The sequence below is a fragment of the Poeciliopsis prolifica genome, unplaced genomic scaffold (genome assembly GCF_027474105.1).
Source record: "Poeciliopsis prolifica strain line A6 unplaced genomic scaffold, Auburn_PproV2 SCAFFOLD007, whole genome shotgun sequence".
NCBI classification, from domain to species: domain Eukaryota; kingdom Metazoa; phylum Chordata; class Actinopteri; order Cyprinodontiformes; family Poeciliidae; genus Poeciliopsis; species Poeciliopsis prolifica.
Genome location: NW_026562382.1, coordinates 10,899,539 through 10,913,494, shown reverse-complemented (window position 1 = coordinate 10,913,494; position 13,956 = coordinate 10,899,539). Strand labels below are relative to the sequence as shown.

Here is a 13,956-nt window from a genome sequence, read left to right as displayed (position 1 = left end):
CCCTCAATTCATCAAATGTTTAGACTTTATTAAATCATTTTCTACTTTCAATTAGAGTGAAATACATCTGAAGGTAGGAGTCAAACAGGAAGAGGTTATTCCCATAGGACAGTTATAGACATAAACTTTTAAAAGACTAATTGCGTCCCTGTTGGTGTCATTTTATTTTTTATTTAACAGCATGTGCTCCTTAGTTCATTACGACCATGTCTGAAGTTGATAAAAACAGCTTTTTCTCCTTTTTAACCATTGTTAAAAACACATAATGTCTCTTTGTTATTTTCTAGTCTCTAGCGAAAGTGGAGCTTTTTGGTCAAATCTGAGCTAAGTGGTATTTTATCTAATGCATAAACTGGTTTTGCATATCAGGTGTCGCTCAAGTGCTGAACAGGCTGGACGGGAAACCATTTGACGATGCGGACCAGCGTCTCTTTGAGGTATGACTCTGCCTTCTGCATTTTTTTAACAACAAACATCCTCTGACTGATTGTGGAAACCATGCTTTATTTATTCTAACTCATTTTTCCTCAGGCCTTTGTGATATTTTGTGGCTTGGGCATCAACAACACGATCATGTATGACCAGGTGAAGAAGTCTTGGGCCAAGCAGTCAGTGGCTTTAGATGTAAGGGCACAAAATCCCATTGAATTTGTATTCATTTTCCCATCACAATTAACATTCAGTCTCAGTGAAATTTCAGCTCTCCGGTTTTACATTGTCAGGATGTAATGGTTTGGTCCTGGTTCTGAAACTACTTAAATTTAACCTTCATTTTGCAAGAACACACAGAAAACTGACATTTTTATGTGGGAAAAAAAAGTTGTATATAGATAAGTAAGTACACCCTATAACTCAAGCACTTTTAGAAAAGACAAAAAAATACCTTTGACTGTGAGGCAGATTTTCTTAAATCAGGAATTTGTGCCATAGTGTGACATATTTAACCAAATATCACAGGAAGTAACAGTTGCAAAGTGGAAATTACAAATTTCATTTTCAGTTATTTGTCTCATGGGTCTTTGTATAACTTTTTAAATTTTATATATCCAAAGGAATGCATGCATGAAAAATGCTGATCTCTCTTTGTAGATAATCTTCTCACAAAGATTTTATTGGAAATTAATGAGAGTCAGTGTAAAGCAATCCCTCATCTGATCTGCAGATTGCAACCATTCAGGACTCGTCAGCCTTTACAATGTGTCCGAAGATTACAACTGGGAGCTGGTGGGCACATTGGTTAGCACCAGTGTTTCAAGTACGAGAGGCAGAGAACAGATAGCCGGAGACAAATGCAGAATGAAATAATGCGAGTGTGTGTGCTTTGTTCCTGGCATCCCTGAATAAACATGAGCGTTTATGATTAAATAAGCTACTGCAAGAGTGTGCAAAGTATTTCTCCCAGGGAATGAGAGGAACATGGCGACCCAATCTGTGCTGATGCTGCTACTAGAGCAGATCCACATGCCACCGCTGACTTAATCAGGGAGATCCACAAATTGAACACCACTGTGGTGTTTTCAGTTGTCTTGAAAGAAATATTACTGAATTAAAAAACAAAACTGACACTGTTATTATTTTGCAGGTTCTGTCTTACCACGCCACTTGCTCCAAGACTGAAGTGGATAAATTTAAGGTAACATATTTGCTCCTATAATTACTTCAATTGTAAATGACTCATTTAAGTTTAATAAATTCTTTGCTTAATGAGTGTTTTATTTTTGACTTGTTCAAACAAAAATAATGATAAACCAACAAGTGTTAAGTGAAAACAGACCAATTGTGTCATTAGAAATGGATTGCTTCAGTCAATAAGTAATCATTCACAATGCATTATTTATAGACGAATGACAAAATTGGCCATAATTATACTTTTTAAGAGCATTACATTTCTGAAACATAGATGTGACCTATTTTCTTCCAGTTTCATGAGCACAATTTTCCCCTATGGCCAACAATATATTCATAGTAGGATTCCTTGTCGCTCTCTCATGAATTCGTGTGATGCTTCAGCCCCCCTCATTCAGCGCGATGCTCTGCTGCCTGCCTTTCCCCCCCGTTCTTCCTTTCATAACTGCTCTACATACAGAGAGAGCCCCATTGAGCTCACTTGCCTGGGATTCCACTGGAGTGCAAAAACGTAGTGACAAACAAACCTGGATGCCATTTTGTCACCTGGGGCTGTGAATTGAGAGAGTTGGAATACTTACCGACCTGACAGGCAAATGTTTGTGAGAGAAACAAGACACACTGGCGCTGACACTGAAGACTCATCACTGAATGTGCTTTACTAGAGAATAAATGGAGGTTAGAAAGTAGAAAGTCTGAAATGGTCATTCTTGTCAACACAGACAGGAATTAGTTTTTCTGCTCAGATGTGCATGATAAAAGACTCATGCTGAGAGTGGTTAATTGGAAATTATTTTTGTTTTTGTTTGAGTAACAATGCCAAAAAGCTGCTGAGCATTACTATTGCACAACTTGTCAATGAGCTCAGAAAGTAAACAACAGAGAAATCCTTCAGTAAAACTCCCTCATTAATATCAGCCCTCTGAAAACGAGGCCTCTGAGTCTTAATTAGCATGCTTTCATATTTTCATACATCATCCAAAAATGGCTCCACTGACCTCCACGTCTGCTCTGTGGGCTCATGTTCTCATTCTTCCTCTATGTTTGCTCTCACCATGATGAAACAGGCTGCTAACATTCCCCTGGTCTGCGAGCTGGGCATTGATAAGCTCTCCTTTGATGATTTCTCCTTGGATGTCGACGCGATGATAACAGCTGCTCTGCGGATGTTCATCGAGCTGGGAATGGTGCAGAAGTTTAAGATCGACTACGAGGTAAAAGAGCAGCGCTTCTGTATCTTATTTGCTTTAAATACTTGATTGGGCTTGCTATGAATGCTGTTGTAGGTCCTCATGAAACCACTGACCCATGCTCTTATCTCTTTCTGTCCGTCTTCCCCTCCAGACACTGTGCAGATGGCTGCTGACTGTCAGAAAAAACTACAGAATGGTCCTCTACCACAACTGGAGACATGCATTCAACGTTTGCCAGTGCATGTTTGCCATGCTAACGGTATGCACATATTAGCACGGATGATTTCTAAGGATGGTTTAGGTAACATTATTGCAACTTTTGTAGTTGTTATCACAAATTCGATAAACTAGGTATGAAAAACTTGAATTTTACCACCTGGAAGAAAAAAGCCTGATCTGGCTTTTTATGCCAGGTCCCAATTGCTGTTGTTCTCTTTGAACTGCCTCTGATGTCCAAAACTCAAGAGGAAATGTATCACAATTTACTTTATAGAAGTAGCTTTAAATTCAGCAGAAAATAATAGGCACTCTTAACCTTTATCTGCTTTTAATTTAACAAGAAAACATATATGCTACAGATGGAAAATACATACCGACTTAGTTCTGGTGCTTTACTGGAGTCCCTCCAAAGTAAGCTGCCCAAGAGGTAAACAGATGCCTTAACCATCTTATTTTATGCCTTTCGATTTTAAAGAACAGCTGAGCTCCCCTGGGATTAAGGAGCCCAGCCGCTCTATCGAGGACGCTCATTTCAGAATCTGGAGTCCAGCAGCTGGACATTACTGCAGACAAAGGCCCAATCTGTCTTTATATCCAGAGGGAGTTTCCTATTTTTTTCCACATCTTCATATCCACTTCATCACTGGAGGTACAGAAAGAAGAGTCCTCGCCAGAATGTGGGTTAAAGTGAGGGCCAGATTCAGCGGCGTTCACGCTGAATCTGAATCTGAATCAAAACACCAAGACTTTGCTCCTCAGTAAATAATCATTAGGCTGATGAGTGCACTGATCCATGCATTTGTGGGTTAAAATTCTCATATTAATTTAATAATTGGATTTCAAACCTGAGATCAACTCAGTAAGATGACTTTGTGTGTTTATTAACTGTGGTTCTGTGCAGATATTTGAATGAATGGAGATCAGCTGGATGAATCACTTGCAGCATGTGATTCTTTTTTCTTGAGGTCCTTGGGGCAACATGAGCACCTAATGTGCTAAGCTAACACCATTTAATCAACTGTGGCATTAATGTGCACTGTCCCATTTGAATTGATTATTGACAGGGGGAATTGAAATAACAGTGTGTAAGCTGTTCAAGGTTCCTCTGTACCTCTAGGTCGTAATGAGGAGGCCGAGGGCCCCTCTATCTTTGCTGTCATCCCTGCAGTGACCCACAGTGACTCAGTCAGCACATGATCTCTGAAACCCATTCATCCGAGCTAGAAATGTAGAGCAATGCAACTGCAGTCCCTATGGCATTTTGTGAAGATGCTGTGTTTTTGTTTTTCTTTTTTTAGCTTGATGGTGCTGTTTTTCCATTTTTATTCAATGTGCTCAGGATTTCATTGAATAATGGTGTGCTGATGCTCATAAATTGTGTGTGTGTGTGTGTGTGTGTGTGTGTGTGTGTGTGTGTGTGTGTGTGTGTGCGTGTGCGTGTGTGTGTGTGCATGTGCGTGTGTGTGTGTGTGTGTGTGTTTTATTTGCTTCCTGTCCTCTGTGCCAATCAGACGGCGGGTTTCCAGGAGACGCTGACTGAGCTGGAGATCTTTGCTCTTATTGTGGGTTGTGTGTGCCACGACCTGGACCACAGGGGCACCAACAATGCTTTTCAGGCCAAGTGAGTGCACTTCATTTCTGCTTCTGCTGCTGCAAACATATGCATAAGCATAAGCACACAACCTGTTGCATATTGTGCAGCAAAATGTTTTAATATTTGCAATACATTCCACAAGGATTCATAATCGTTTACGGTTTTCACATTTTGTCATGTTGCAACCACAAACCTCAATGTGTCTTCATGCTGTTGAGTGCTTACTAATATTCTCTTAACGCCTCTGCAGCCTTCACAGAACAGCTGGATGTATACTGGAATTTCTATTTACTATTTAAGTAATTCTGAAAAAAAATGTGGGAATTTATTTTTTGTTTCATAGTAAATCGGGCTGAATATAAACGCCCATTTCAATATTCTGTTGTTAGTTCTAAACGAATTGGACAACCACCAAGCATTTTCCTTCCTGTTCACAGTTTTTGCTCAAATTTATCTTTTAATTTATATGACAAAATATAAACTATGAAACCTTTAACAGAAACCTTAATTTAAATGAAAAAGTGGTCATCTCTTCCGACTCCTTAATTTGTAAGGTGGAGTTTGGTCTATTTCAGACAATTCATCCCTCATATATTCATTCTGGTTTTATAAACCAGAGCAACTGCAATTTCTATTAATATTTATTTTTGTTTCAAAATTAAAATATATCTAAACTTACAAGCTTTACCTTAAGTAAACAATTCTCAAGCTGTATGGGGACCTGTTTTTTTAAGATCAGCTAATGACCACATTCAGACTTTGACATTACAGTTTCATCTGCAGTTTGGGTTATGAGTCTCAAGTGTCCTTTTTTATTGAACCATAAGTTAGAGACAGACTGAACTGGAGAGGAAATCCAAAGAGAGTTTTAGAGCAGATTTTACTTCACAGCTCTTGTGGAAAACTTATTATGCTATCCTTCTTTTTTTATCCCAATGTGTTTTTGTTTGTTTTTTTTTTTTTGTGTGTGTGTGTGTGTGTGTGTTTGTGTGTGTGTGTGTGTGTGTGGCAGGACGGGTTCTGCCCTCTCTTTGCTTTATGGGACCTCTGCTACGCTGGAACACCACCACTTTAACCACGCTGTTATGATCCTGCAGAGCGAGGTGTGTTATGTTCCAATATCTGCTGCAATGCAGTTACCGTTCACCTTCTGCTGCATGTGATTACAAACACTGCTGGCAATAGAGCCTTTAACCTTTGTTCCCTTCGGAGATGGGATATTTTTAAAGTGCAGTCTGCAGCTGCAATTTCATCCACATTCCTTCAGTAGAAACTGGACTTTATGTCTCTTATTGCACAACTGTTGCAGAAGGCTGCTTTAGATAACTGGATAATGTGAATACAGTGCAGTAATGGAAGAAAGAAAGTACACACTGTTTTACAGCTAAGAACTGGTCCCTACCAGGTTCTAAAACCATTTACATCTCAAGTGCACAAAAACACACAAGAGATTCCAAGCTGTCGTAATTTACTAAATTAAAAAGACAGAAAATGGAAAAGAAATCTGTGGAAAAGTACAACTTGTGATGTGATGGCCTGTAAAACTACTTTTAGTAGGAAGAACTTGACGTAGATGTTTTCTGTATGACTTAATCCGATTTTTGTATCAGTGCGAAGGCATTTTAGCCTATGCTTTGTGACATTGCTTTAGCTCTTATATCTGCAGAGTAAGGAGCTAACGGGTACTAATTTGTTTCTTAGGACCAAAAAAGATTGTTATAGAAGTGTTGTTGTTTATTGAAATGCAACTTATGTATTTTTTTATGAAGCATCTCGCCCACAAAAACATGTAAAATGTAAGGAGATGCCTCTAGAGTCCTCTGCTGAGGATCCATCAGTCAGGTGAACCGGACGAGAATCACCTGCCTGCTCCTTTACATCTGCGTCTAAATAAATAGAATAGTATTGGAAAGTTGCTTTATTTCAGTAATTGGATAGACTAAGTGAAATACATTATGTAGATTAACTACAGTTCTTGAGATTAAAATATCAGAGCAAATCAACAATAATAATAATAAAATATTTTTAATGTAGAAATGTGGGCCCAATAAAAAGTTTGTTTGATAATTGCCTCAAGGTTGCAGTTTTTTAAATGATTAACAACATGTTGCAATATGTTTAGATTTGGATGCTTAAGATTATATTTAAATATTTTGAGAACTTGATGGATATGAGATCATCATTTAAAAAAATAAATCTTTGTACTTAAAATCAAGGAGCACCTTGTTTTTATAAAGACTGTACGTGTTAACGTGGTGCAAAGTGTAATAGCACGATCAATTACATTTGTTATGTGCTTCTGTTAAAAGGAGTCATGTGTTTGATTTCACATTTTTCCAAACTGCAATCCAACTGAAAAGCAAAGGCATCTGATGGATTAGGAAAAGTAAAGAAAAGATTAAACAACTAAATAAGTAGTCTATTTCAGCTTATCTGAAATAGATTAATTATTTATTTTAGAATATTTTAATAAAATGAAGTAATCAAATTTATTTATTGAAGAAATTTGTAAATAATTTGCATTCCAGGACAGTTTAAAGAAAACTATTAAATGTCTTCATCTGGAATTTTATTTATTTTTATTCTTAACAGTCACATCAGAATTTGAAAAGTTTTGCGATGTTTGGTTGATTTTAAAAGTAGGTATGCATGTACACAAGTCCACAATTTTATAAGACACTGGATGCAACCGGAAACGCAAAAAATAAAAGATGAACACTTTACATTTACCAAAGATTTGACATCTGGACAAGAGTTTAATTTGGCTGCATCTTTTTGGAAAAGCTTCAAGAAAGACGCAGTGAAAATTTTAGCCAAAAAGCATTTTTAATAAGCGTCAACTTGTATCAATGGCTTGTGCTGACAAGCTGGTTCTGCACCATTTCTTAAAGCAGAGCCTCAGAAAGTCATCTAAAGGGCTACATTGCGGATCCCTACTGCTTAAAGGTTGTATCTCATTTTTATTGATAACAAAAATAAAGATAAAACCTTCTTTTTTATTGATAATAACCAGTCACATCACCAGGAGTGTTTTTCACACTCCTGGTGATGTGATTTTATTTCCTTAGAAATAAGTGTTGATTAACTGGTAATAACCACTATTTTATTAATGAAGTCGAGTGCAGTCTTTTTTACACTCTGAGGCCAGATTGGGGCAGGAAAAAAGCCTGTTAATTTATTCCTGCTCAACCATTAGAGTAAGGAATTAGTTTAAAAAACAAAGAACTTTTCAGGGCTTTTAGTTAACAGTTAAAACAAAGTACAGAACATCATTAAACAAGTGTTTAAAAGTTAACGCTTTTGTCAACAAATTATAACAGAAATTGTAGCTGAAGGAATTTTGATAACATAATTAAACATAAAAGAAAACAAAAAAAAACATGATTATACATTGACATGAAGTTTCTTATGTTCAGCTCCACTCTGGTGGGTTACACCCGTTGAAATAATGTTGTTTCCAAGTTTAAATGAATTAAAGGTACTAAAGGCCACATAAAAAATGAATGAGTTTGCACTCACTGTGCTTGAAGGCAAACGTGTGCTCCCTCAGCTATTTGTTTACTCAGGCTGCCTTCAAATCAATCTAATTACAGAGATGATAGATTCAGTGGTAATTGGTTGGGAGAGCGACGTTTTACCAGGTGGTCAGGTTTCATGCACTTGTAATTGAAGGTGTTTTTTGAGGGGACGGGGCTGAGGAGAGGAATCCAGTGACTTCATTATCCCGGCGCTGACAACACGGCGAGCTGACAAATGTTTACCTCGACTGCAAGGCGTCTGTTAATGCGGGGCTGGATCTGCTGTCGTCCTCATGTTAATTAGAATACAAATGAATAGTGTGTGACTAATTCGGGTAGAAGGCATGGCTGCTGATGATTCAGTTGAGCTCTGATAAAAGTGTAAAGGGGTCGAATTGTCACTCGTCACCTTTGCGTCTCTCGCCTCCTTCTCCATCTGCAGCAGGTGTGCCAGCACCACAGACGTCCTTTACGTCACAGCTGTGAACGAGGTTCAGTGTTTTTACGTGGACCTCTGAGATGATGAGAGAAGTCAGGGGCATGTTTGCACAAATGTTCAGAGCTAAGTCGTCTGTGTTTAAAACAGTGGTTATCTGGTTTTAAGAGCTCCGTTGACTCTCCAGTAGAGCGCCTGGATGGTGAATGAATGTACCGTACATGCTGCGTTAAAAACCCAAGATAAGGCGCTCACTTATTAGCAGCTGTTGGGAAGCTGCTCCCCTACACAGATCCAATTAGTTTCATTGGAAAAAATCCCATGAAAAAGCCTTTTGATTTGTTATAGTGTTAAAAATAAAACTCAACACTGAGTTTCTGTGAATTGGAGAAAATTCACAATAAATTCAAACTTGTGAACGTAACAGAATCTCAGATAATAATCTGACAACTAGCTTCTAATCAGAAACCACAGACATGAATGTATCTCTCTCTTTTATTCTTTTTTTTTACCACCCAATTATTTTACTAATTATGTTTAAAACCAGTTTGTGTGTAGTGATGACGTTAAGACTCTGCAGATTTTTCCCACTCACAATGTCAGATAGCTTCGGCAACTACATATGGTTCTACTCCAACAAGCAAAAAACAATGCATAAAAAATTAAATGGTGAAATTTGCTGATATGTTCGCCTTTTGATACATGTTTTCAGCCTCATGCTGATGTGAGTTTAGGAAATTGATCAGACTCCACTCATTTTAAGTCATAGAAGGTTCAGTCGTATTTTCCACATTTACAGCACCACCTCCAAGACCTGGTAAACACATTATGATGTGCTAAACTGGAGGAATTTCCTTTCCCACAGCATCCATTACATCACAGGCAACAGGAGATGGACTAGTCATGGTTTATTTAATTGTAGGAATCATTTAAGTGCAGAAATAATAATAAAAAAAACGCTCTGGGCAATGATTTTGCATACTGCCACAAATTTGTGAATGCCTTTTTTGGTTTAACTGGATTAAAACCTTAATTTTATGTGAAAGGTTTGTGTGCGTCCTGCTATGAAAAGTCAGCATGGTGGCTATGAGCCTGTAAACTAAAACTAGAACTGATTTTGTGACTTGAGCCACTGAAGCGAAAGCAGGCATGCCTTTCAGTGAAGCAGCAGGAGGAAGTTGGCTCAACAACGCAGACATGTTTCAAACATAGTCATGGATGGAGGAAGCAGTCGGCTGGTATATTAAATGTGGCACATTCATGTCTGCATTGGTTTGATCAGAAAATAACTTGGAGCACCATTAAGATGAAAAAACAAATCACGCTTAACGCTCTGCTTTAAGAGTTGATCCAGCTTGTGCAAGGCACCATGTTAACGTTTCAATAGTTGTAAGAAAGAGGATTAGGACCACAAAAAAATCACTTAAATCCAACATGTTCCTCTAGAATGTCAGTTCACCTCTTGCACACCTTTTTGTCACTGAAGCTGGCTGCTCCCAATTATCTGTCTGCATTAATATTGTTTTTTTTTTTTTAGAATTATAACTTTAATCTCAGAATTCCCAAAAGAAATAAAGTCAAAATTCTGAAATTAAAAACAGATTTTTTAATATTATTATTTTCATGTGAATTTATTGTCCTTGGTAGGATTGTAACAGTCATTTTTAGGGTTTTAATGTTGAATATTTAACTTTTAATGGTTCATGAAGTACAATTGAGTGGACTAGTTTGAACTTTCTTTAGGCCATTAGGGTCAAAATTATACCTACAGACTCGAATATATATAGATGCACTTCCACTGTTATTTTCATAAATGTAACTCTGCAATTCACATCTTCTTTTGTTGCCATTAATAAGACTCTAGGATAGTCTTAATGGATGTCTGACCACTCTCTTATGCAAAAATGTTAGAGCTATTTGAAAGTGTTGGATTGTGTTCCTGACTAAATAACTTAAATCCAGTCAGACTGGATGCATTTTAAGCCTCATCAGTGGTCAAACATCCAGCAGGAATTATGCAGTGAAGGCTTTTTCCTGAGGTATATTAAGAAATATCAATAGATGAAAATGTCCTGAAAACTGAATATTCAACAGGGTGTCCAATCTGTATTAAGGATGGTAGGAATCTAAAAAGTAATTCGCACAGAGCCGGCCAGTATTTTTGATGTGAAGCGTTGTGCTCTTTCTGTCGTGTAATAACCAGGTTTGTCTCCACAGGGTCACAACATTTTCTCCAACCTCTCCTCCACGGAGTACAGCGACCTCATGCAGCTGCTCAAACAGTCCATCCTGGCCACAGACCTCACGCTTTACTTTGAGTATGTTCCTCTAAACCCACTGAATCCACAACATAAAGCGCACTGGCAGCCGTCAGGCTCATTTCAGCAGACTGCTTGCTGAGATGAGTGGTTGTTCTAGCGAACAGCACCCCCTCGTGGACAGAATGCGATTTGCAACTTCATCCAGAAGGTCTTTTGTTTCCTTCCCTTCAGGAAAAGAAACACGTTCTTTGAACTGGTCAGCAAAGGGGAGTACAACTGGAATGTTAAGGCTCACAGAGACATGTGCAGGTGAGGTTGTGTCTAGTTGTCCCTGAAAGTACAAAATACACACGTCATAGTTTCCAAGGCTTAATATAACTCTGTTCCTTCTTCTCAGGTCTATGATGATGACAGCCTGCGATCTTGGAGCTGTCACGAAGCCATGGGAAATATCACACAAGGTGACAAATATGCTGTGAAACGTGTTAACGTGTTTCTTATGTTCACACGGGGCTGAAAGTTATCAGAGTAGATGATTTCGATCTTTCTTGCTTCCTAACAAAGCTGCTTAGTTGGGGGACTGGTCTATAATACACTGATTCAGCTCACTACTCTCCACCCTTTTAATACTAAAAAAGTAGGATTTTCTTTCAATTTCTTCCTCAGGTTGCAGAGTTGGTGACGAGTGAATTCTTTGAGCAGGGAGACCGAGAACGACTGGAGCTAAAGCTCACGCCCTCTGTGAGTAAATCAGACCAGCTCAGCGTTTGTGCTTTTTGCAGCTTCTCTCACCCCCTTGCCCTCTGAGAGCTGATGATGCCGACACGATGATATATTTTTTCTGCTGTTCGGAAACACACTGACTTTGTAGGAAACACGAGAGCTTGTGTCTCTTAGCTTGAGGAAAATGTAGGGTCAGCTTGACCGCGCCGCTGCCCTGCATTCATAGCAGATTTTTTTCTATTGGTTCATCTGCAAACCCAAAGACAGTTTTGCAGACCCAAGGCCTTGCAAAACTATTTATGCTGTTGGATTTTTTCCCCTCCCATTTTTCACCATAAACCCCAGAACTTCAACATTTATTACTGTGACTTTAGACCAACAAAATATAGTGAATGCATTTAAACTAGGTGTAAAGTTGTGAATGGTTTCCAAAGATTTTAGGAATGAAAATCTAAAAAGTGTGGACTACATTTGTGTTTATTCTCAAAGTTATCGTAGAAATTCCTGTTTTGCACATCCAGAAACCAAGAATTGTTTTTATTTTTCTTTGGAAAAGAACTGAAACACAGGCAGATTGGATAGAAAACATTTAACAGCATGAATTTTAAAGTCTTGTCACAGATTCTTCATTCTATTTAGGTCAGTACTTTGACTGGGCCAATCTAACACAATGAAATACTTTCATATAAGCCATCCCAATGTTGGTCTGGCTTTTTATGGTTGTTGTCCTTTAATAGCTTTTCTTTCAGGATTCCCCCTGTCCTTGCTGAACAGAAACATTCCCACAGCATAATACTGCCTCCATTATGTGGATGTTGTATTCAGAACAATCTGCCATACGTAGTGATGTCTCGAGATCCAAAAGATTGTTTTATGTTTAATTTAACCTGGCATTTAACTTAAGATGCCTCTACATTTTCCTTTTCCATCATTTCCATGACAATGAGAGGACAATCACGCGCGCCTTTGTTTTGGTTTACCACTTTACATCCCAATGAAACAGTGAAATTGACAAAATGAGACAAAATATGAAAATGGTCACAAGGTATGCACAGTGACAATGTAACTTGGTTTAGAAATGGTCCTAATTACAAAGATTGTGTTCATTCAGAAATATTTCCATTACCCTCATGGCTGCAGCCAGCAGAGGTGTACTGTCAGCCTAGAAAGGAGAAAACTGTCTGGCTTCTGCCTGCAATTAAGTAATCGAGCCTGGCCACATTGCCTCCCCTCTGAAATAAGTAATATTTCAGGTCAGTCTCAGGTCTGCTGCTTGTGCCGAACCTTTAGCTCTCTGTTGTATGTGGGCGTTGGAAATGAAATATTAACTTCTGAGTCGTAGCCCGGTAACTATCTCTGAAGCGCAGCCTCAGCTGAGCCTCTTAAGCTCAGGCTGCATGAATGAGGGAGAGGAGAAAATGGGCGTGAAATAAACTCATCTGACTTGAGAGCGGAAAGAAGAAGTTCCTAAGAGGAGAGCACTAAAAGCAACACTTCAGGGCCTGTACGAGCATGAAAATCATAACAGCAAACAACTCTTGCTCTCTCTCTCTCTCTCTCTCTCTCTCTCTTTTTGCCTTTCAGGCCATCTTTGACCGTAACAGGAAGGATGAGCTTCCTGGGCTGCAGCTGGAGTGGATTGATGGAATCTGCTCGCCTCTGTACGAGGTAAAAAAGAAGAAAAAAAGAAAGAAAACCCACACGAATGGCTGCTCTCCGGCCTTCACTGTGTCACGCTTGTAGCACATCCGCCTCTGACATCAGCAGACGCCGTCCTTCCTCGGTTATTGTCCCTCGCTGACGGCAGCAGTGAAACTGTCGCCAGCGAGTGTTTGACTTTCTTTGCAGGCGCAGGTTTCTCTGTGAAAGAGAGAAACGCTTTCAATCGAGGCGCTCTGAAAAAGCTTCAAGGTTACGTTCTTGTTCAGAGCAGCAGAGCGAGCGTGCACTTTGTGACTGTGAGCGAATAGAGATGTGAGTCAGGTTGAATCTCCTCTGTAAGACGGTCTGCAGTGGCTTCACTTTTGACCTCTATTAGCTTTAGACACAGGAAATTCTGGCTTCTTTTACAGATGAATCTTTGCTATGTAAAAATATGAAGTCGAGTTACTTCCTGGTTACTTTTTAGGGAGATTTTTGCTATTCTAACTTGTCTGGGTCTGTCTCAGTGAATTTGAATATCACACAGAGGATAATATTTTGTGTATTCCATTTAATTTTCAGCCTTCAAAAATGACAATATTTGGCAAGTAAAAATATTTTCAATAAGCATATTATCCACACAATCATAAGGAAGAACTGACAACTTGACAAGGACAGTGAAGCTACAAAGCTTCACTGCTGCTTGGCTGATCTCAGAGTACTAACATATTACGGAAAGTTTAGT

The 13,956-nt window shown here is 38.7% G+C and overlaps 1 protein-coding gene across 1 annotated transcript in view; it reads left to right on the top strand.

Moving 5' to 3' along the window:
* Positions 1-13,956, top strand: part of pde11a (phosphodiesterase 11a) — a 36,754-nt gene that overhangs the window by 16,635 nt on the left and 6,163 nt on the right. Inside the window, exons 8-19 of the mRNA XM_055032277.1 lie at positions 370-437; positions 532-624; positions 1,583-1,633; positions 2,694-2,840; positions 2,971-3,078; positions 4,550-4,659; positions 5,645-5,735; positions 10,804-10,904; positions 11,079-11,156; positions 11,245-11,308; positions 11,514-11,588; positions 13,155-13,238. Coding sequence (XP_054888252.1) covers positions 370-437; positions 532-624; positions 1,583-1,633; positions 2,694-2,840; positions 2,971-3,078; positions 4,550-4,659; positions 5,645-5,735; positions 10,804-10,904; positions 11,079-11,156; positions 11,245-11,308; positions 11,514-11,588; positions 13,155-13,238 — 1,070 coding nt within the window. The remainder of the gene's footprint in view (positions 1-369; positions 438-531; positions 625-1,582; positions 1,634-2,693; positions 2,841-2,970; positions 3,079-4,549; positions 4,660-5,644; positions 5,736-10,803; positions 10,905-11,078; positions 11,157-11,244; positions 11,309-11,513; positions 11,589-13,154; positions 13,239-13,956) is intronic.